Source organism: Leucoraja erinacea, chromosome 21 (genome assembly GCF_028641065.1).
Source record: "Leucoraja erinacea ecotype New England chromosome 21, Leri_hhj_1, whole genome shotgun sequence".
In the NCBI taxonomy this organism is placed as follows: Eukaryota; Metazoa; Chordata; class Chondrichthyes; order Rajiformes; family Rajidae; genus Leucoraja; species Leucoraja erinaceus.
In genome coordinates this window covers 25,334,047-25,358,454 of record NC_073397.1, presented here as the reverse complement: position 1 = coordinate 25,358,454, position 24,408 = coordinate 25,334,047, and the positions used below count along the sequence as shown (strand labels likewise).

The 24,408-nt window shown below is 41.9% G+C and overlaps 1 protein-coding gene across 1 annotated transcript in view; it reads left to right on the top strand.

Annotated features, from left to right (window-relative positions):
* The window catches only part of LOC129707562 (docking protein 5-like), a 182,233-nt gene that overhangs the window by 116,220 nt on the left and 41,605 nt on the right, over positions 1-24,408 (top strand). Inside the window, 1 exon segment of the mRNA XM_055652710.1 lies at positions 2,156-2,291. Within this exon segment, the coding sequence (XP_055508685.1) occupies positions 2,156-2,291 (136 nt within the window).

The window sequence follows — 24,408 nt, the reverse complement described above, 5'->3', positions numbered from 1 at the left end:
TTTTTTTTGGAATTGAGTTGAATAAAATTAGTTATTCAATAGATTTTTTTTAAGTGCAATTTCATTTCAAAATGCACTGAATTGATGCTAATGAATTAAAACATGAAAGGCACATCAAACTAGACATAAAAGTCTTATGTAGACATCTTTCAAATGAGGGTGGACACCTCCTAGATAAATGAATGGAATCAGGCTGCATATGCCACCATTACCTGGTGTAAACTCGAGGGATAAGCTGTGAAATGTACTTAGTATCCAGCCCATTAGCATATGAAATACCCCTAGATATTTCTACAGTTAGTCCAGGGGCAAAGGCTTGGTGGGGAGGGGGGAGAAAGAGAGGATCAGATATCTAACCTGCTTCTCTGACTCTGAATAACCATTGAGTCTGAGCACATTTCCTAACATACTGGTCCTGTAAGTTCATAGAGGACAGCAGCCTTGGAAAGTGTAAGAGGTCTCATCCATTTTCTCTGTATACAGAACAAGTGGAGAACAAACGCTGCCTCACAAACCGGCCCCAGACTGTGAGACTTGGCCCCCACCTCTCCTCCACTCGCAGGTTGAGTACCGGTTCCCCACAGGGCTGTGTGCTAAGCCCCCTCTTATACTGTCTCTACACCTACGACTGTAGTCCGGCCCACAACAACAACCGCATCGTCAAATTTGCTGACGACACTACTGTGGTCGGACTTATTTCAAAGGGAGACGAGGCAGCCTACAGAGAGGAAGTCCTGAAGTTGACAACCTGGTGTTCAGAAAACAATCTGGTTCTGAACACCAGGAAAACAAAAGAGCTCATTGTCGACTTCAGGAGGCACAGCACCGACTTAGTCCCCCTACACATTAACGGCGAGTGTGTGGAGAGGGTCAACACCTTCCGGTTTCTCGGCGTCCATATCGCTGCTGACATCTCCTGGACGGACAACACGACGGCGGTCATCAAGAAGGCTCAGCAGCGGCTGCACTTCCTGAGGGTCCTCAGGAAGCACAACCTGGACTCTAACCTGCTGCTGACCTTCTACCGCTCGTCCATCGAGAGCCTGCTGACATACTGCATTACAGCATGGTATGGCAGCTGCACCATGGCAGACAGGGAGAGGCTTCAGAGGGTAACCAGGACAGCGCAGAGGATCATTGGTTGCCCTCTCCCCTCCCTGATGGACATCTACACCTCCCGCTGCCTTAGCAGGGCAAAGAAGATCACCAAAGACAGCTCCCATCCTGCGTTTGGACTGTTCGACCTGCTGCCCTCTGGAAGGCGCTATAGGTGCATCAAATCCAGGACAAACAGACTCAGGAATAGCTGCTTCCCGAGAATTATATCTACCATAAATTCAAATCCACACATGCACTGACTACACCGCCCAACACGGACTTCCATCTGTATATATGTATATATGTATGCAGCGCCGTAGAATTTGTGCACCTATTCCCCCCCCCCCCCCCCCCATCTCCCTTCTGTTTTGTTTTTTCTGTTTCTTGTTTTTTGTGTAAAATTGTATGTATGCACTGAGTACGAGCAGCTTTCAGTTTCACTGTACATGTATAGTGACAATAAATGGCATATCATATATCATCAGATTGCTGGGCCACAATGTAGAATGAACAAATGCTGGAAGAGAAAGTCATTGTTCCTGTGTTAAGGCTGGAGATTTAGTTTTTAGTTTAGCTGAAAGATATTGCTTGGACACAGGCCCTTCATTCCCTCGGCTCCATACCAACCGTCTGCTCACACAAGTTCTATGTTATCCCATTTTCCCATACACTCGCTGCACACTGGGGACAATTGTATAATGCCAATTAACCTAGAAAACTGCACATCTTTGAGATGTGGGAGGAAACCAGATTACCCTGGAGAAAACCCACGCGGTCACAGGAAGATCTCCTCACAGGCAGCACCCGAGGTGAGGATTGAACCCGGGTATCTGGCACTGTGAGGCAGCAGCTCTACCAATTGTGCTGCCGTGCAACCTCAGTGTTTTCCTAGCACCAGGAGATACATAAGAGCCACAATGTCCCACAGGGATATTTTAATCCAATACTTTTGGAAGTTTTGAAAATGCAGTGTTATGATGTTTCTGATGTCCAACAGTATAGATGGTTTTTGAAAACTAACCTGTACTGAATGGACATTTATTTTAATTTTTGGCAGAATGTGTGACACGGGAGAAGGACTATTTACGTTTCAAACGAGAGAAGGGGAGGCAATTTATCTGAAGGTTCACTCCGCTGCGCTGGCCATAGCTGAGCAACATGAACAGATGCTACAGAAGGAGAAAAACTCACAGGTATGTGCAACTATTGATGTCTATTCACTGGTTAATGAGGGCGGACAAGGGACCCTGAGGATTATTCTTGTCTTCTTTCATTTACATCGTATCTCTTTCTGCTATCGCACAGTTTACAAGCTGGTGTTTAGATAGAGCTAGATAGAGTTAAAGATAGCGGATTCAGGGGATATGGCGAGAAGGCAGGAATGAGGTGCTGATTGAGAATGATCAGCCATGATCATATTGAATGGTGGTGCTGGCACTAAGGGCCAAATGGCCTACTCCTGCACCTATTGTCTATTGTCTATTGCACTAATGTGCACATCCCAATATTTCTGTCCATTGAAATTACTCTCTTATTAAACCACACACATTTTAATGCAGATTTACGTCTGAAAACCATCCTGCCTAAAACACTATCAATCCTCTGAAAGACCATTCAGTAGAGTTTTTATATATGCTTAGAAATTATAGTCAGTTGTGAGTCAGGAACAACTAATCTAAAATTCAAGTATTTCCTTTGTTTCTATGATAACCATGTATTTTATTTAAACTGATGTAATGATCTGACTAATGTTCTTCACTTTTTGGAATCAGAATTATGTTAGCTGGATCCCTCAAACAGCATGCTCTGCATTTATATATCCCCTTGCAATTATTATCCAAATCTCAGGATATCTCTTGACTGATGTCCCAGAGAATTTTAGAGAGAATCTTCTAGTCTAGGTTCGTTTTGAAATATTTTCACCCTTTTTCTTAGTGACATGTATTATACAATCCAAAATTTGAACCACTAAAGCGGGGGTCCTTTTGTCCCAACATTCATTAAAAAAATGAAAATATGCTATTTTTAAAAAGTCTTTGCCTTACCTTGTGCAACTTGCATAATAAAGCTTCATTTTTTAACATTTTATTTGTATCATGATAATTGAAGTCTTTCCCATGCTTTTTTTACCACTATGTTTGTGATTTTGCAAATTTTCTTAACATAGAAACATAGAAACATAGAAAATAGGTGCATGAGTAGGCCATTCGGCCCTTTGAGCCTGCACCGCCATTCAATATGATCATGGCTGATCATCCAATTCAGTATCCTGTACCTGCCTTCTCTTCATACCCCCTGATCCCTTTAGCCACAAGGGCCACATCTAACTCCCTCTTAAATATAGCCATTGAACTGGCCTCAACTACCTTCTGCGGGAGAGAATTCCACAGATTCACCACTCTCTGTGTGAAAAATTGTTGAATTAATCACAATAATTAGTTTTTTTCTCCATACTCAGGGGGCGCTGTTCTGGCAGCAGCCATGTCAGCAGTGCGTCAGTTTTTTCAACTTTTAAAAAAAAAATTGTATGTTTTTAAAGTGTGTATTTAATGTTTTTTGTGTGTCTTGTGTGGGGGGTGGGGTGGGGGGGGTAAGGGGGAAACCACTTCGGTCCCTAACAACGAGGATCGGCGCAGCCTTTCCCGGGGACGTGCCCGGGGCTTCAACGGCGGGCGCAGCGTGGACTCTCAGCGTGGAGCGGGTGAGCCTTCACTGGGGCTCGCTGGAGGGGAACGCTCCGTTTCGCTGGCCCTGGACAGCCGGCAGCCTGAAGTCGCAGCCTGAAGCCGCGGTCTGCAGAGCTCCAGCTGGTGCGGCGTCTACAGCCCGGGATCCCTCGTGGGGACCCGGGGGAGGAAGAAGCCATCACTGCCGGCCCGCGGCCAACTTCTACCGCGGGGCCGGCATGGACTTACCATCACCCCTGGAGGGGAGCTTCAACTGCCGGCCCTGCAGTCTACGGCTGCGGCGGGGGGACTTTAAATCTTGACCGCCGGCCTGCGGCCTACAACAATCTAAAGCCGCGGTCTCCGGTGAGGAAGAGCCGATCCTGGACTGACTCTGGACTCTGGTCCTGTCCACGGGGGGGGAAATGGAGGAGGACTGGCCACATTTTTGTGCCTTCCACCACAGTGATGAATGCTGTGGTGGATGTTTGTGTTACATTTTGTGTGTTCTTTATTATTGTATCGCTGCTGACAACCCAATCCTTGCCGGGTCACTGCTCGTGCGGTTGACCAGTAGGTGCAGAGAGTAGCTTTGAATGTTTGTCTCTTCGTTGATTGTGTCTCTTTCTTTTTTTTTTAAAAAGCTACTGTAATGCGCCCTTTTAAATTGCCCCTCGGGGATGAATAAAGTGCTTGATTGATTGATTGACTGATTGATTGATGTTGTAAGGAAAGTGCAAATCTGTCACTATTGCTCCCTTAATTTTTGTTTTAATATGTGGTTGCATATTTATAGCAACTATGTGTATGAAAATTCAGCAAGAATTGTGTTTAATATAAAGGTAGCACATGGTTAGCTGTGGTGTTTAGGTTTATTATAGATTGTCACATGTAATGAGACAAAGTGAAAAGCTTTGTTTTGTGTGATTTTTAATCAAATAATTTAATATGTACATGAATACAATCAAGCCAAACATAAACACATTAGGTGGAGGGAAGAGAAAGATACGGTATTTACAATATACATGTAGCTCTCTGCATTGTCAGGAATTAAACTACTATGTAGACAATAGGAGAATATGAGAATATAGACTACAGTAAAACAGACCAGATGGGGGGAAAGATGGTGTTCGTTATTACCGATTGTCCACTGGAACCGATTAAGGGGGTAATAATATGTACAGTACTAGAGGAAAAACAGCTAATAATCATACACTACACAATAAAGAGTAAAGGACACCATATAAACAATACTTTGGGGTGGTACAGCATAGAAACAGGCCCTTCGGCCCACAGGGCCCACACTGACCAGTGATCCCCACACATTAACACTATTCTAACACTAGGGGCAATTTTTACATTTATCAAGCCAATTAACCTACATACCTGTACGTCTTTGGAGTGTGGGAGGAAACTGAAGATCTCAGAGAAAACCAACGCAGGTCACGGGGAGAATGTATGAACTCCGTGCAGACAGCACCTGTAGTCAGGATCGAACCCGGGTCTTCGGCGCTGCATTCGCTGTAAGGCAGCAAATCTACCGCTGCGTCACCGTTGCATTTCGTTAGGATGCAGCACATCCCAGAATTATAGCCTCTGTCTGCCCGCTAATCACTTCCTTTAGTAGAGCTTGCAATGAAATGTTTGCTTTAGTCATCAGGAGCTAAGCATATGAACAGTGTGGCCTGCCCATTGCAGTTGGCTGAGAATGACTAGGGGCACAACACTGGGGAGAGGACATTGAAGGTCGGACACTTATCGATTTGGTGAATTTTGAGGAGACAGTGTGGTGGTATCTTTCCAGTACTTTAAGATCCAGCTTTAGGTAGTCTGGGAATCAGTGACATAGAGGAAGGCAGGGATTAGTGCTGCATGTAGACCATGAGTTTGTTCTCCTGGCATGAGTTCTTGGGTCAATAAATATCCTTTTACTTAATTGAGGAAAGGCTGTGCCGGTGCATTGAACACTGTGGTCAGTGCCTGCCTTTAGATTTCTCATACTACCCGAGATATGGGAAATGGTCCACAATTTCCATGGTCATGCAGTGATCCTTTATTGGTGAAGTGCAATGTGGTGCAGCCTGGGCAAGTTGGTGGAGGATCTTTGTCCTCTGGTCATTCAGTGCAAAGCCCTTCCCCTCATTTGCTTCAGTGGAAGCATCAACAATGGCTTGGAGCTCGGACTGAACCAGTACAAAATCTCGACTACTGATCCTTGTAGTCAGCATTGGTTAAATATCTTTGCTTCAAGTTCAAGCTCAAGTTCAAGTTTGTATTTATTGTCACTTAACCAATGAAGGTAGTGAAATTTGAGTTCTTTTTAGCTCTGCCATAGGAGGTTTGTGGGAGATATAAAATTGTAGCACGTAAGATTGAGAAAAGTGTTTGAGCAAAGACGATACAATCTTGTTTGCCACTGATCTTCGCTGAGATTGGTTCTATTGTAGATTTATTGGTTATTATTTGCTCGCATGCCTCATAGAGCAGGCACAGGATGGACGAACATTCCTGTCATTAGCCACATTTGATGAGGGTGTTCAAACGTCCTTACTTGCTACAATTTTATATCTCCTTTCCATTTAATGAAGTCAAACAGTTTGTTAAGGTTAAACATATTTTTTTTTTCACCTGGATTTTTCTTCGAATTGGTACATGGTACAGATCTTGTTCCACATGGATGAATTGAGCCAAAGGCCCTGTTTCCATGTTCCATGAAATGTCAATTGTGCTTCTTGAGGGGAAGAATTCACACTGTAATTTGGCGAAGAGCTCTTCAGCCACTGTGATGAGGCAGTTGAGGAAGAATTTGGGAAGGATTTTTCTACAAGTCAAAAGCGGGGAGATCGCTTTATAGTTACTAGAGTCGGACACATTTTCCTTCTTGCAGATGGTCATGGTTACAACATGAGTAAGGTCCGTTGGTATATCTTTCCTTTCCTAGATATGGACAAAGAGACAATGGATTTCTGATTGCAACTCTCACTGCCGAGTTGTCAACGACAGAGATGCAGTTGAATAGGTTTTTGAAGCAGTTTTCATGTATGGTTTTCATGTTGCAAAGCCTTATGCAATTTATTCTGTTGTTTTTACATTGGCACGCAGCAGAAACCATTGTTAGATTATTACTGCTCTCCCAGTCTCAATCAAAAGCTCATTCTGGACTTTAATAGGAAATGAAACAAGTAGTCTTATAAACTTGATAATCCCAAAACAACAAAATAATCGTATTCTCTGCAAAATTCCATCTTGGGAAATGCAGTCACGCATGTACGTAAACAAAACATGTATTTCAAACTCAAACGTAATTAAGAGCATACTGAGATTTTCAATACATGTTACTTTGATAATTTAAGTTAATAGGATAGGGAAGATGCCAACAGGGATTGCCACTGAATCATTAGCATTAATTTGGGTATGGTTTCACAATTTTCCCCTTCTCCCTCTCTTCGCTGTGCCCCATTGGGAATCAGACCCATATCTCCCCTTCTTGCCTCCACTTACATCCCTTCCTCTGGCTTCACAATTCACACTTCCATCCTTAGCTTAAACTTGGCCTTTGTCCAATCATCTGCCAATGAAAAAAAAAGCCATTATCCACCCATCCCTAACCAGACTTTGTCCTGCCCCCACCACTTCCCGCTTTCTCCACCACCACCACAAACCGTCTGAAGGAGGGTTCTGACCTTCAGCTTTCACCTTTCCATGTTCTCCAGAGATGCTGCCTGACCTGCTAAGTTACTCCAGAATTTATGTTTTTTCCATGTAAACCAGCATCTGGAGTTCCTTGTATCTCCATGTTCACCGACTGATGAATACCACAATGTTGCTATATAACATGGAGACAAACCTATTGCAACAAAAGTAATAAATGAATAAAGCATGTCCTCAGATCAGATTTCATTCTGCAGGATATGCTAATTAGAAAATAAAATTCCTCGTATATCAAAAATGTGTGAGCTTGCTGTGTACATTCTGTAAGATGTGCCATAATTTCAGGAGAACTGCATATTAATACAATATGCTGATTAGTTTATCTTGCACAAATTAAGTTAATAATTCAAATGCACTATCTATTTATCATATGGTTTAATTTATCCTGTCTGAACTGCTTAATGTTTGCAGTATTTTTTATTATTATGTCTGATTTCAAGCATTTACTGCTTTTTGATTTGTAGTATAATCGACATCTGGCTTTTAAGTAGTGTCGGCACCAAAATAAGAAATACACTCTTTTCTGTAAATCCATTTCATAATATTACAAACGTATTCACACAAGTGTTCCACCTTCTGGATGAGTGATCCATTACAATGAAGTATACACAGTTGATGCTATTAAATCCAATACATTAATACAAACAGAATGGCTGTGGAATGGGGTCCATGGACAGAACTGCAGTTGCTGGTTTATACTGAAGATAGACACAAAATGCTGGAGTAACCCAGTGGATCAGACAGCATCTCTGGAGGAAAGGAATAGGTGACGTTTCTGAAGAAGGGTCACGATCCAAAATATCACCTATTCCTTTTCTCCAGAGATACTGACTGACACGCTAAGTTCCTCCTCCATTTTTTGTCTATCATTGGAAATATTGCTTTTTGTTCTAGAAATATTACTAGTATGGCACAGTAATACATCTAGTAGCTCCAGTGGCTCGAAATGAATCCTGACCTCCCATTCTGTTGGTGTATGGCTTTCACGTTCTTCTTGTGAATACGTAGTTTCTCCTCCCAGACATTCCAGTTTCTTCTCACATTCCAAAGGCATATGGTTTTATAACTTAATTGGCTATTACAAATTACCCTGAGTGTATAGTAGTGTGTAATTGATTGGTAGAATCTGGGAGGATTGATGGGGGTGTAAGGGGAATAGATTAAAGGAACAATTAGTGGGGAATGGGATTACTTTCAGCTGGCCTAGACTCAGAGGGCTGAACCGCTCTCCTTCTGTGTGATAAGGAAAGCAGTAAATGCGTAAATTCATAAGTTCTAGGAGCAGAATTTGGCCATTCATCTCATTGTCTATTCCGCCATTCATTCATGGCTGATCTACCTTTCCCTCTCAACCCCATTCTCCTGCTTTCTCCCCATAACCCCTGTCACCTTACTAATCAAGAAATCAAGAATGCATTTAGATGTAAAGGCAATCTGAACACTGATTATTAAGCAATACGCAACATTTCTCACCAAATGCTGCACTGGATTGCTAAGCAATAATTACATCCTCCTGGCAGAGTCGTTGCAATTTTTTTTTTTAACATGTATATTTTATATAGTCTTAGCATATTAATCGCAAGAGGAGTTGGTTTATGCATTCAGTTTCTTGGCATGGTTATACCTACTTGTAAGGCAAAGGCTGAGGCACGTTATTTTTTTCTTTCTGAAGGTTAATGAGGCATGGAATTGGGAGACTGTAAATAGGCTTGTTCACTGGTGTACAGAGAGAACATCAAGTCAAGTCAAGAAGTTTATTCGTCACATACACATACGAGATGTGCAGTGAAATGAAAAATGTTTGTCCTATGAACCTTCAAGTGCAAATCACAGCCTGATTGGTATTTCTCCACCTTTACATCAATAAGTTTCAATGATATGTCTTTGATTAAAGTTTCTAGTTTAGTTTCCAGATACAGCAAGGAAACAGGCTCTTCGGCCCACCAAGTCCGCGCCGACCAGCGATCCCCGTACACTACAACTATCCCAAGAACGGAACTCACTATCAAAACATGGAGGGGACGGGAGACACAATTTTTTAGCGGCCGCGCGCGCATGCGCACACTCACACATGCACGCGAGGCTTTGGAGGCTCAATCCAGCGCTAAATGCAGCTCAACTGCCTGTCTCACAGGGTTAACCAACAGCCCTGTCTGGACTGACAGGATACCAGCGCTGCTTCTCCGCGCTGGCCATATTTCCCGCAAGCCCAGGCAGGTTAATGTCGCCCACCTCTCAAAACATGGGGGGGGGACGTGTCCCCTATGGCCCCCCCGGGTTTTCCGCCCCTGCACTATCCTACACCCTAAGGACAGTTTACAATCCTTACTGAAACCAAATAACCGATAAACCTGTACGTCTTTGTAGTGTGTGAGGAAACCAGTGCACCTGGGAAAAACCCACGCGGTCACGGGGAGAACATACAAACTCCATACCGGCAGCGCCCATTGTCAGGATCATACCCCGGTCTCTGGAGCTGTAAGGCAGCAACTCTACCACTGCACCACCATGGCGTCCTCCTAAAGGGATAGCATATAAATGCAGATGGCTGAGGAAAGATGTTGGAAGCAATGAGTGGGTAAGGGATTGTTTCCTTTAAATTAGTAACAGTAATCTCCTTTGATATGAAACAAAAGCATTAAATTGGCTGCAAATTCAGTCTAAAGAAGGGTCCTGATCCAAAACATTACCTGTCCATTTCCCTCTACAGATGTTGCCTGACCTGCTTTTCTCCACAATTTGTTTTTTCATGTTCAAATGAAAATATTCATATTACTATGATTTTCATTCTATTGCAACTTTATTGAATTTCCTCATGGAGTTCTCGAAGATGGGTTAGTTTGTGATCAACTGATGAAAGGACCTGCTGACTAGTAGCACAGTGCCCCTGGTTACTTTTGAAAAGGTCTATCAGATAGCAACACTAATGAAGACTACAACATGAAGTACAAAAGAGCTATAAATGGCTCATGTTGCATGAAGTCTCTGCACAACAGAACAGATGGCCAAGTCAGAGAGAAGAGTCTGCATTTGAGAGATGCAATTATAATCATCCATAGGAAAGATTAATATTCCAAACAGTCATCTGTTATAGATACCACTTTAGACTTTAGAGATACAGCGTGGAAACAGGCCCTTCGGCCCACCAAGCCTGCACCGACCAGCGATCACCCTGTACACTAGCACCATCCTATACACTCATGACATGTTACATTTCTTAGAGAAGCCACGTATCCTACATCCCTGTACGTTGCAGGAATGTGGGAGGAAACCAGAGCACCCCAAAAAGCACCACACGGTCACAGGGAGAACATCCAAACCACATACAGACAGAGACCATATCAGGATCCAACCTGGGTCTCTAGCGCTGTAAGGCAGCAAATCTACTACTGTGCCGCCCTGAACCTACCAATTATATTGCAACAACATATGAGTCATAGCCCAGGTTCAAGGCAAGGTGCAACATTTTACGATGCAGGTCAAGATTTCAAGACTCAAGTTTTAATCCAGGTTCGATGCTGACCATATTGAGATGAAAACTGAAAGTCTCTTTTAGCAGCCAGGGAACATTTGCAGCATTTCAACTGTATGCCTCTAAGGAAAAGCACAATCTAATTGAAAATGCATTTGGGAGAAATTCTATTAAGTTGAGGCAAACAGAATGTTTTGTGAGCATAAAAGAATTCAGTAACACAAAATAATATAATAGATCAACCTTAATGGTAACAGAGTGGCTGCTGGAACTGAGGTTGAATCGCAGAAGCCAATACAGAGATGGCAAATTTATTTGACAAATTGGCGCAAAAATGTCAAAATCATCCACAGAGGGCTAGATGGTACATATAGATTTTCTCAGGAGAAGTTAACGGTGGGCAAGATTTAGTTTAGTACAACTGTCAGAGTACAAAAGGGACAAGATTGGCATTTTATGATGACAAGTGTTGGATCAATGACCATGTCTGAGTTTTGAATCCTCATACCAATGTGCATAAAGATGAAGGAGAAAATTGGAACATTGTTTTTTTTCAAACTATTATTTTTTTTGAAGCCTCCAAAGCCTCGCGTGCACAGTGTGTATGTGGATTACACATTACCAGCAGGTATGCCACAGAATTATCAAGTGTATAGCATTTAAACAACTGTTCAGCCCTTATTTTTGCACCCATTGTCCCCTTCAACAGATATCCCTCCCTCAGGCTTTACAATTCAATCCTCTTCGTCCTTCCTTATCTGATACCATTTAGCCTCCTTTTCATCTTGTGCCTTTGGTGCTTACTCCACCCATTTGCCAATCACCCCATACATGACTCCACCTATCACTTGCCAGACTTTGCCTCAAACACCTCTTATTTCCAGCTTTTACCCTTGCTCCATTAGCCTGAGGAAGGGTCCTGACCTGAACTGTCATCTGTCCATTCCCTCCACAGATGCCTATGTTTTAAGCTCAACATTCCAGCATCTACAGTTTAGTTTTAGTTTAGTTTAGCTTAGTTTAGAGATACAGCACAGAAACAGGCCCTTCGGCCCACCGAATCCGCACCAATCAGCGATCCCTGCACATTAACACTACCCTACACACACTAGGGACTATTGACACTTATACCAAGCCAATTTACCTACAAACCTGTACGTCTTTGAAGTGTGGGAGGAAACCGAAGATCTCAAAGAAAACCCATGCGGTCACAGGGAGAATATACAAACTCAGTACAGACAGCATCCGTAGTCATGATCGAATCTGCATCTCCAGCACTTCAAACGCTGTATCAACTCAACCGCTGCATTACCGTGTCACCGTATTGTGGTTTCATTCACCCAACTCAACCACATCAACCAGTGGCACCCCTCTGTGATCATCCTGTCTTCCATTTAGAAACATAGAAACATAGAAATTAGGTGCAGGAGTAGGCCATTCGGCCCTTCGAGCCTGCACCGCCATTCAATATGATCATGGCTGATCATCCAACTCAGTATCCCGTACCTGCCTTCTCTCCATACCCCCTGATCCCCTTAGCCACAAGGGCCACATCTAACTCCCTCTTAAATATAGCCAATGAACTGGCCTCAACTACCCTCTGTGGCAGAGAGTTCCAGAGATTCACCACTCTCTGCGTGAAAAAAGTTCTTCTCATCTCGGTTTTAAAGGATTTCCCCTTTATCCTTAAGCTGTGACCCCTAGTCCTGGACTTCCCTAACATCGGGAACAATCTTCCTGCATCTAGCCTGTCCAACCCCTTAAGAATTTTGTAAGTTTCTATAAGATCCCCTCTCAATCTTCTAAATTCTAGAGAGTATAAACCAAGTCTATCCAGTCTTTCTTCATAAGACAGTCCTGACATCCCAGGAATCAGTCTGGTGAACCGTCTCTGCACTCCCTCTATGGCAATAATGTCCTTCCTCAGATTTGGAGACCAAAACTGTACGCAATACTCCAGGTGTGGTCTCACCAAGACCCTGTACAACTGCAGTAGAACCTCTCTGCTCCTATACTCAAATCCTTTTGCAATGAAAGCTAACATACCATTCGCTTTCTTTACTGCCTGCTGCACCTGCATGCCTACCTTCAATGACTGGTGTACCATGACACCCAGGTCTCGCTGCATCTCCCCCTTTCCCAATCGGCCACCATTTAGATAATAGTCTGCTTTCCTGTTTTTGCCACCAAAATGGATAACCTCACATTTATAATGGATAACCTCACATTTATAATGGATAACCTCACATTTATTTCTTAACCTTCTATGCCTAAGTGATTGAAGTGATTAAGTCACTCCTTAACTGATGCGAGCAACCCAACTTTAACCCAACTTCTCTCAGACAGTGCCCCTCTGGAAAGCATGGCCTGAAGGTCCCCTTCATATCCCTACTGAATCTTTTACCACCTTGGAGGATGGAGGAGGTTGTGTGCAATAACCATAACTGGAAAATGCAAATAAGTAGAGGGAACATGCATAACTTAAGCATTCAGCCTTGTTAATAATTATTCTTTATTAAAAGTTGTGTCCTTTTGTATGTGTAAGTACCACATACAGAATGCATTGGGGGCATGAGCTGTTTTATTATGTTAAATCAGAAGTGAAACACTGATGGGGACTGTTCAGAAAGGTTACCATTGTGGCTGGTATTTTGTTATAGCCAGGCAGGTCTTTGCAGATTAAAGTTATGATCTGTACGTAGCAAACCTCTAAAAAAGTATATTTTGTGGTGTCAGGAACAGACGCTTGGCCAACATCGACTACACTGACACATTTGTGGTAGGGTGAATTCACGTGATAAGTTTTCTATATAGTGAAGGTCAATAGTGATGAGAAGGCCTTATAGTGACAGCATTGCTTGTCATCTGTGGGCAAATGAGGAGGTGCTGGCAGTCTTGGGTTTGGCCCAGAAGCTCAGCCTTTGCCTTAAAGAGGAGGTTCTAGCCATCTCAGGTTTGTCCAAACTGCTCAGTCTCAGCCTCAAAGACGAGGAACTGGGCATCTTGGCTTGTCCTGGCAGCTCAGTCTCTGCTTTGAAGAGGTGACCCTCGTGGTTTTGGGCTTGTCCTGGCTGCTCAGTTTCAAAGGAGCCACAGTCCCTCATCGTCTGTGGGCAGGTGAGGAGGCGCTGTTGGTCTTGAGCTTGCCCCAGTGGCTCAGTCTTGGTCCCAAAGGGAGGCACTGGCTGGTTTTTGGCAGCTGTCTTCCTTCAATCAGGCAAAAGGGAAATCCAACTGGGAGGGAGGCAGCCTACATTCTCCCTTCCTCTCTTCTGCTTTAACTTCTGCTTCTTCTGCTTCCTCTCACACCCTGCAAATTCAGACTGAAGAAGGGTTCCAACCCACAAACCCACATGGTTATCAACAGTTCTGAGTCCCTGCCGGGGAACAGTCCCTCGTCATCTGTTGGGAGGTGAGGAGGTGCTGGCAGTTTTAGTCTTGTCCCAGCATCTCAGTCTTGCATCAAACTTGCAAAGAGAGACACAGTCAATGGGGAGTCCCCTGCATTTTTCCTCTCCGTCATCTGGCTGGAATTGCCTTGGTTTTTAGGAAGTAGAGTTGATGAGGTGCCATAGTAGTTGCTCCTTTGACTGTGGCTCCAGCTCAGTCCAGGGCGCTGTCCAATGTGCTGGTGTTTCACTGTGCATAGGTCAGCAGCAAAAAATAAAAAATTATACACTTGCCAACTAGTTTTGCCGAATCTTACACTGAACATATTTTTTCTCGTACTGCTTTCTGACTTCAAATTCACCTCAGAGTACAATCAACGATCATATATGGAGCTGGTTCCATTGTGGAAAGATTGAGTTATTCAAAATTATAAACATTATTGTCATGTTTATTTGCTTGGTTGTCATCTCCTGACAAAGAGCAGACTGCATATTAATGTCAATTAACTTCATCGTCACCTGTAAATATTTCAGTGTAGCCAATATCATGCATTGCAAATGTATGCATGCATCATGATTACTTGTTAATCTATTGAGAATGCTCTTGTTTATCTATCCCTTGGCACTCCTCCACAGCTGTAAAATCCAAAGCTACTTTAATTAAAAGAAGATATACAATAAAGTGGAGGCACACTGTTTTCTTGTTTAATTTATTTTCCATTGGGACAGTCAGTAATTAATGCTTCTAGTGATTAATAATCAGCTAAATTAGTGATCTAATTTGATTACTCTATTTGCCAGCTTCTGTTATTGACATTTACCTGAGGTGAGTCAGCCAATAAATGTAAAAGTAATTTGCGACTGATTCTGATTATAACATTTCTACTAAATTATCCATGAATATGCATTATGCTTTGCTTTGTTTAAGTGAAAGCTTCTGAGAAAGCTTTGGTTATCAAAATGTAGGTGGAAAGTATATTGTTTGTTGTCTGAAAAATAATTATTACCACTAGAATAAATAGCTCACTTTCAGACTTAGACAATAGACAATAGGTGCAGGAGTAGGCCATTCAGTCCTTTAAGTCAGCACCACCATTCACTGTGATCATGGCTCTCTCCATTTAGTAAAAATACTTAATTTATCAAATATATTTTAGTACAGATAGCATTAATTTAAAACCAAATATAAGTATGTATGGTAGATACAAAGTGCTGAAGTAACTCAGTGGGACAGCATCATCTCTGGAGAGAAGGAACGGATGATGTTTTGGCCCATTCATTCTTTCCAGAGATGCTGCCTGTCTTGCTGAGTTACTCCAGCACTTTGTGTCTATCTTCGGTTTAACCAGCATCTGCAGTTCCTGTCTACATGTAAGTATTTATTATATTAACTGTATTCTTTTCTCTCCAATTGTCTGAAAAAAATATTTATATTTGTTTTCAAAATAAATGATTGTGAGAGGATGTAAATCTATTTGTTTTGGTTTTATATTCTTCTTGCTAATTTGCTCCAGTTTATTCATCTTCATTCCGATAAGCTTCTAAGCCAAAATATTATGAAATGTTTATTGTATGCTTTCTGTCAATATAATTGAGTAAATATTTCCACTATAAGGTCAGGTATCTCCAACGTCCAAGTCCAGATAATCAAGATATTCGTTGGCAAGAGTAAAGGTTTATTGGCCAGCAACCTCAGAGTTAATGACAATTTCACAAAATCAAACTGCACATCATACTGGTATAGTAAAGAGACAAAACTCCAACTGTTTTAGCAGAAATCCAACAGTCTAAATATTAGATTGCTGAGTTAGTGGAATTCTTGTGAGAGAAATCCAACTTTAAATATCCTTCCCCCCCCAAAAAAAAATTTTGAATTTGATTATGGTGGCCATTTGTCTCGCTATTCCATTCTCCTTTCTTTATAATGAATGGGATTTTTTTAATTCCCAATGATTTCAAACAGGAACTCCAAGAAAGGGCCAAACACAGAATCTTCAGAATAAAGAAGGGTCTCGACCCGAAACTAGAGGTGTTGCCTGTCCCGCGGAGTTACTCCAGCATTTTGTGTCTTTCATCTTAACTATGTTTAGTCCAGTAGAGTGACTCCTATCAATTTGGATTTGAACTTTCTGCAGGATTGCCATTTATTTGCAGGCTTTCCAGAAAACCGTACGAATCTCAATAGTTAATATTTTAGAGTATGCTTTCAATACTCCTGCATCAGGTAGAGTTTGATGCATAAATAATGGACGGAAAGAAGCACTGAACAAAGCCGAAAATAAGCCCTTGAAACCATAAGAAATACTAACAAGGCAAGAAACAGTTAGAAGATGAAAAGCATGGGAAGAAGCATTGATATTTTGTAGATCACTGTTATTCAACTCTGTGTGCTCCGTGAATACTTGTAGTGAACCTTTCCCTTCAGCAAGGTGGTGCATTAGTTTTCAAATACACCAGTTAGTTCACATCAAGGTGAATTCCAGAGGCATGCAAATTAATCATGTAGTTGTGAAAAGCCACAGTCTTTTTTTTGCTATCCAGTTGTCCTGTTTATTGTTTGGAACTTTTGAATGTATGAAGCTGATCTGCTTTGTTGCAAAATACTTAACTATTGTGAGCTGGATATTGGCCATTTGATAAAAAACCACAATCAAATTAGACCATTTGTACATGTCCATGTTACAAACTATTTTGACAAGGTGTTTAACCACAGGAGGGATGGTACTGCAGGAAGATCATGCCAGCTGCCTTTACTTTGTCTCTTTCTGTTTCTTTCATTTGGTTTAGCGATAAAAAGAATGAAAAATAACTTCTGCTTAAAATACTAGAGTGTTGACTCCTTCGAGTAGTCTGCTGGTAATAAAAGTCAGTGTCAAATGGAACCAAATGCAACTGTGGAAAAGTGTCATCCGTTTCTGCTTTAGAGCAATTCCCTTGAAGTATGCCTGACATTGTTTGATTGCCTGAACCATTCTATGGATAAAAATCCACGAGCAAGGTTGCATTCAGAATAATTTCAATTTGACTGAGATGAGAAGCATTCAAATACAATATAATTGACAAAATCTCCGTTTGTTGATAACCGTGGACACCTGGAGTGAACCTTTCCCCTTTTAACCAAGTATGAAATGTCAAACCTTACACTAAGGTTACAGTTGATTCAGTTTAATAATATATTTTGCACTATGCATTTGAGTGATTAAAAAGTTAGTGTGTCGCAGATAATCAGATCCAGTATAATGGACTCCATTCAGATTATGTGCTTCTGGCTGCCAAGCCTATTATTTCGACATGATTGCAAAGCCATGCATTAAATGTGATGTGTAGCTACTTGGATATTATTTTCTTCTTGCTTGAACTACCAGAAAATGAAAAACAATTCTCGCTCTCACATTGAACTTAGAAATTTTCCGCATGAAATATATATGTGCATCTATTGAGCATTCAGCAGGACGCGATCAATAGAACATTTCTTAAAATAATACAATATGTTGATCGAGTGTCTGTTAATGGGCAAGATTTTGGTGTTAATAGCAATGATCCAAATAGTGCTCAACATTAATTATGATTAAATGGAACAGTAACTTCAGCCAAGGAGCAGATATGTTGCGAAGTTGGAATATCCAAGTGTTGCTATCCAATTTGTAGGCTTCCGATTTAGCATCATGTCAACAGTAGCTGCCCACACTGACCAACATGCCCCATCTACGCTCGGCTCACCTGCCTGCTTTGGCCCATATACCTCTAAACCTTTCCTATCCACGTAATCTTCACCAATGATGAGTGTAGCATGCCATTACATTACTATAAATGCAAACTAAATACCCCCTAGAAAATTACCATGTTGGTGCAATCAAGAATATCCTTTCAATAACTTATTAATTACAATCTTTGACACCAAAGATTTACTACTGGTGCAACGTCTCAATCCTTTGGGTATTGTTTATTTGACATTTAAAAAAAAAAAAAAAAAAGCTTGTTTGTAATTTATGCTTCTTTTTATTTTCTGTCTGTGGGCTTCTTTCTCTTACCTTTTGTTATTTTAGGCCAGATTTGGCATTAATTTCAGCTACTCTACTGTTTCTTTTCATTCTTCTTTGCCAATTTCACAATCCTTCAGGTGATTGCTCAACTGTTTGCTCAGATCTCAAATGATTTGAATACAAGAATTATTCAATAGGTGCCATTGTGCCATCACAGTCCTCGTTTTAAAAACGTGACAGAAAATTGATTAAAAAAACATATATTACACAAACATGCCTAAATCACAGAAAATGTAATTAGGTTCTATTCAACGGGATATTTTGGGCCAATTTATTCCAAAATAAACCAATGCTATTCACAAAAATTGGTAAACACTGCCCAGTCCATCGCGGATACTGACCACCCCACCATCAAAAGAATCTACAAGAGTCACTGCCTCAAAAAAGAGGTCAGCATCATCAGACCCCCATCACCCTGGCCACACTGTCATTTCACTCCTCCCATTGGGAAGAAGGTATGGGAGCTTGAAAACTATAATGTCCAGGTTCAGGAACAGCTGCTTCCCTACAGCCATCAGGATATTAAACACTACAACCTCCAAATAGGCACCAACCTATATGGGTAGACAAAAATGCTGGAGAAACTCAGCGGGTGAGGCAGCATCTACGGAGTGAAGGAAATAGGCAACGTTTCGGGTCGAAACCCTTCTTCAGACTTCTTCCGCTCCATAGATGCTGCCACTCCTCCTTATATATATATATAAAATAATAATAGTGCATATATATATCTTTTTTTTTAATATGTGTTTTCCAAAGTCTTATGTTTACATATCTGGTGTACTGCTGCAAGTAAGAATCTCATTGTTCTGTTTTGGGACATAGGTCTATAAAACACTCTTCACACTTGACTTGACTTAAATGATCGTATCTATGACCTGATGATAGTTCATTTTCAATCATAGTCTGCAGTTCAAAATGTGTCATAGTTTCATTGTAAATAGATGAAAGGTGTTTTCAAACAGGCTGCAGATGGGTCTTTGTTGCAGTAATAAATAATCGTAAGAAGAAAAAAATAATTGCAGTTGTTTGAAATTCAGAGTAAACCACTCAAGTAGCTGGTCAAGCAATAGCTGTGGAAAAAACAGTCCAATTCAATTTTAAGCAGGGATTATTTGTCAAAACTGAAGTCAAACTGTGGTAGACTTAAAGCTTATAACTCACAGTGACATTGATTGGTGAGGAACAGTGAAAGCTACATTCCCTCATGTGATTTCGCTCAATCAACTATTTCATCCAAGAGTGAACTACAATTTAAAAATGTTTGAATATCTGTCAGAATAAGAATGGTGTTTTGGATGTGGTCCAGATGTTTTCCAAAATATAGCAGACCAACAGTGTTTAAAAAGAAATGTAACAGAATTGTTGGGCGACTCTGTGACACAGCGGTAGAGTTGCTGCCTTACAGCGCCAGAGACCCGTGTTCGAACCTGACTATGGGCGCTTGTCTGTACGGAGTTTGTACGTTCTCCCAGTGACTTGTGTGGGTTTTCTCCGGAATCTCAGGTTTCCTCACACACTCCAAAGACGTACAGGTTTGTAGGTTAATTGGCCTGGTATAATTGTAAATTGTCCTTTGTGTGTGTAGGATAGTGTAAGTGTGCAAGGATCATTGGTCGGTGTGAAACTGAACTAAACTAAAAGAAAGATGAAGGGAAACAAAAGGGCTTTGCATTTTCTCTGAGTAGTTCACTGTTAGTAATTGACATTTTGCTGAACCTGTATTTGAGTTAACCCCTGGTGTGACCTCAATGTAAATAAAGCAGACTCCAAGGTGATGAGTAGTGTCCAGGACACTGCAACTATCACGGAAATGCTTTATCCACAGCTCAGTTGCATCAGATGTTAGTTACCTTGAGTGTTTGGAATCATCAAGACCTTAAAAATGTATGTGAACTAAATTAAGTTTTTTTTTGACATTAATATAATCTAAAATTAAATGAAAGTACATAACTACACTGGAAGCACCTCAAACAATTGACTTATGTAACTGCAAGCGCTTTGCTTGTGCTTCTTCCAGTTGAGTGTGGACAATGTCATCTCATACACAATGAGGTGATTGGGCTGCAGTCTAAGTCCGATCCCCCCTCAAACTGCAGAGGTTAACCAGAGTGTGTAGTTGCATGCCACTTTACTCTGACCTCTCTACCTAGGCTTCCCTGCACCATGTCAATGAAGCTCAATAAAGAACGTAACACCACCTCATCTTCAAACCAGTCATTTTACAGCCTTCTCAATTCAATGTTCAGTAATCAATTTCAGATTATTAGCCATTCCTGGCATCTTACATTTTCATTTAAACTTCAACCAGTCACAATCGTTACTACCCATTAGACTTTACTACCTCTGTCAGCCAGTTCCACCGCCACTTGAATTATTCTACACATCTTTCCCTAACCTACACAGACTTTCCTTTTTATTCTCTCTCTCTAAAACAACTAAGTTCCTTTATTTCAAACTTTTCTGAGCTCTGGGGAAAAATTACTCACCTGAAAACATACAAAGTAGACAAAAGTGCTGGAGAAACTCAACGGGTGAGGCAACATCTATGGAGAGAAGGAATAGGCAATGTTTCGGGTCGAGACCCACCTTCCCCTCCCCTTCCCTGCTACACAAGCCTACTGTCTCTGCCTCTTCCTTTCTTTTCCCGCCCCCCTCAGACATCAGTCTGAAGAAGGGTCTCGACCCAAAACTTTGCCTATTCCTTCTCTTCATAGATGCTGCCTCACATGCTGTTTCTCCAGCACTTTTGTCTACCTTCGATTTTTCCAGCATCTGCAGTTCTTTCTTAAACAACATTGACTCTGTTTCTTCCTGCCCAGGGTCTCATCCACGGAGACGCACAACTTTTTCCAAAAAAATGTCCTTTCTCAACATTTTTGTTGTTATTACTTAAAATAATCAAAAACCTTTGAATTATCCGACTAAATCATCTTAGTCATTTCCCTTGATTTTTTTTCTGCTCCATTCATATAAACCATCAGATTCTAGAACAACCCTAACAACAATCCTACCTCAGCACTGAACCACTGAGGTCTACAATATTATGGTGGCTCTAAGTCCTTTGACATTTGGACTATCATTGACCACTTTACTTTGAATAATTAACAATTTATTGATATATATCGACATATATATATGTATATGCTGTTGTTGCTTCCGATGTAACTGCAAAGCTGGAGCAAGTAAGTATGTCATTGTTGCAGTTTATATTCACTGCACTTGACAACTGAACTCTCTTGATCTTGATCTTCTAAATCACTGAAGCCGCACCAGATGCAACCTTGCTCAGATTCAAGGGGAGTTTTGCCAATGTACTTGATACGGAAACTGTTCAAGTACATGTTCCACATTGCTCAACGTTCAATTGAATGACAGAGGTGATATGAACGTTCTGGATTTCTACTCTAGATAGACACAGAATGCTGAAGTATCTCAGCGGGTCAGGCAGCATCTCCGGAGAAAAAGGAATATGTGACATTTTGGGTCGAGACCCTTCTTCAGACTTCGACTCAGAGAAACTAGAGGTATGAAATGGTTCAGAACAAATCAGAGCCAGCACTGTTGACCAAGGAAAGGTGGTGCTCACAATGGTCCATTGTTTGTGGATGAAGCCACAGCAGCTGCATTGTGTAGGAAGGAACTACAGATGCTGGTTTACACCGAAGAAAGACTCTAAATGCTGAGTAACTCAGTGGGTCAGGCAGCCTCTCTGGAGAAAAGTAATAGTTGATGATTCGGGTCGAGACCTTTCTTTCTTCAGACTGAGACTCTTTTGCCAAGGAAACCTAGACTTCCAAGCAAACTGCTGACTCTTTTGCATAAATTTTAATTAATACGTAAATGTATAGAGGAAAATAAGTTGTGGCCTATGTCTTTTAGCAATTATGGAAAGTCCTGCCTTGAAGTTGGTGGATTGCTGTTATCTTAAGCAACTTGTGTGCTGATGTCTTGCAACCTCATTGAAGTATGCTTGCAACCTCATTGAAGTATGCTTGCAACCTCATTGAAGTATGCTTGCAACTCAATTGAAGACTGAGTGCCGACAAACAGTTGTATTTGCGTGATCTCTAAGTGAGTGAATGAGTGACACTTATGATTCTATTCTAAAATCGAATCCACGAGAAGTCTCAAGACAGTCCAAAATTAAATAACTTGTAAAATGCTTGTGTAGAAAACAAGATACGATTAGATGGTATTCACAGGAGACAACTTGCACTTCATATTATATTTTATCCCCATCTGTGGGAAGCCCAAAGAGCTGTCACAGCAAATTGTAATCATGGTTGTAATGTGAAAAAGACACAGTGTCCATCACTGAAACCCATAAGCCATGGGCGGCACAGTAGTGCAGCGGTAGAGTTGCTGCCTTACAACACGAGAGACCCAGGTTCAATGGGTGCTGTCTGTACGGAGTTTGTATGTTCTTCCCGTGACCACATGGGTTTTATCTGGAAGCTCTGGTCTCTTCCCACTCTCCAAAGGTTAGCAGGTTAATTAGCTTGGTTAAATTGTAAATTATCTCTAGTGTATGTAGGATAGTGTCAGTGTGCAGGGGTTGCTGGTTGATGCGGACAGGGTGAACCTAAGGGCCTGTTTCAAAGCTGTATCTCTCAAGGGCCTGTCCCACAGGCGACTATTTAGGCGAATGCAGGAGACTTTGCACTCGCCTCATGATCGCCACATGGTCGCCATATGTTCACTGGTGGTCGAGAGGAGTTTCCGCATTCTGGGAACTAGTAGCAGCCTCACTATGGTCGCAGCAAATTTTTCAACATGTTGAAATTTTTTCTGTGGCCAAAATTAGTTCGCCATGGCGAAAATCGACACTTTTGTTGTCGTAGGTGCAGTGGTGTTGCGGTCGCCATGTCGTTGTAGGTAGTCGAGGTAGGTAGCCGTAGCTAATTTTAGTTAATCTCCTTTGCTGACTGGGCATTTTCATTGCCTCATTGGGGGAAAAAAAACGTAAGCACGAGTTTTCAGAACGAAGGAAAACCGACCGGTAATGTTAAATGCCCGCTAAACTTCACATCTGTGTATCTCTGGCTTATTAAAAGTTGTCAGGCTTCTTAAAAGTGTCTCCACTCCTTCTCCCCCCCTTTCCCCCCCTTTTTTTTTCCCCCTTTCCCCCCCCCCCCCCCCCCCCCCCCTTTTCCCCCCCCTTTTCCCCCCCTTTCCCCCCCTTTTCCCCCCCCCCCCCCTTTCCCCCCCCATTCCCCCCCCCCCTCCCCACTGCTTCCCCCCCCCCCCTTCCCCCTCACCCCCTCCCGCTCTTTTAAAGGACTTACCGTACACTGTGCTAGCCTTCTTTAACATTTCTGTTCATTGCGGTGTGTATCTGTATCATCTTGGCTTTGCACCGTGTGAATTTCAGACAGTGCTCTCCCGCTTTCCCTGACCCCCGCCTTTGCGATATGTTTGTGTGTGTGATCCACTCTGACGATCGCCGTTCCAGTTTGCCATTTTTCAGGTGATTGCCACAAGCTTGAAGGTCGCAGGCAGTCCACTGAAAAGTTGCCAAAGTGGGACAGGCCCTTAAACTAAACTAAACTAAATTAAATTTGGTTCCCAGATTTTTTTTCATTGGTGTTTACACTTTCTCCCAGACATTTGTAGTTAATTCCTTCCCAAGTTTAGACATTATTTTTGTGACCAATATCTCTGGTTCTATTTTCCTTTCATTGGAAACCTTCCAGTGAATTTGATCAATTGCGGTAGTAAATGGCCTGTCCCACTTAAACAACCTTTTCGGCGACTGCCAGCACCCGTCAACATGTTGAAAATTCAGCGGCAACCAGACAGACGCTACACATGTTTGGGTGACTAGACCTCTCACGACCATACATGCGACCCCCTGGGGATACGCCGTGACACCCTCGGCATGTCGCCAGTGGTCGCCTGTACGGTCGTGAGAGGTCTAGTCACCCAAAGAGTCATAGCGCCTTTCTGGTCACCGCTCAATTTCCAACATGTGACCAATGTGACAATTTGGTGACCAATGACTGGTGCCGGCAGTTGCCGAAAAGGTCGCG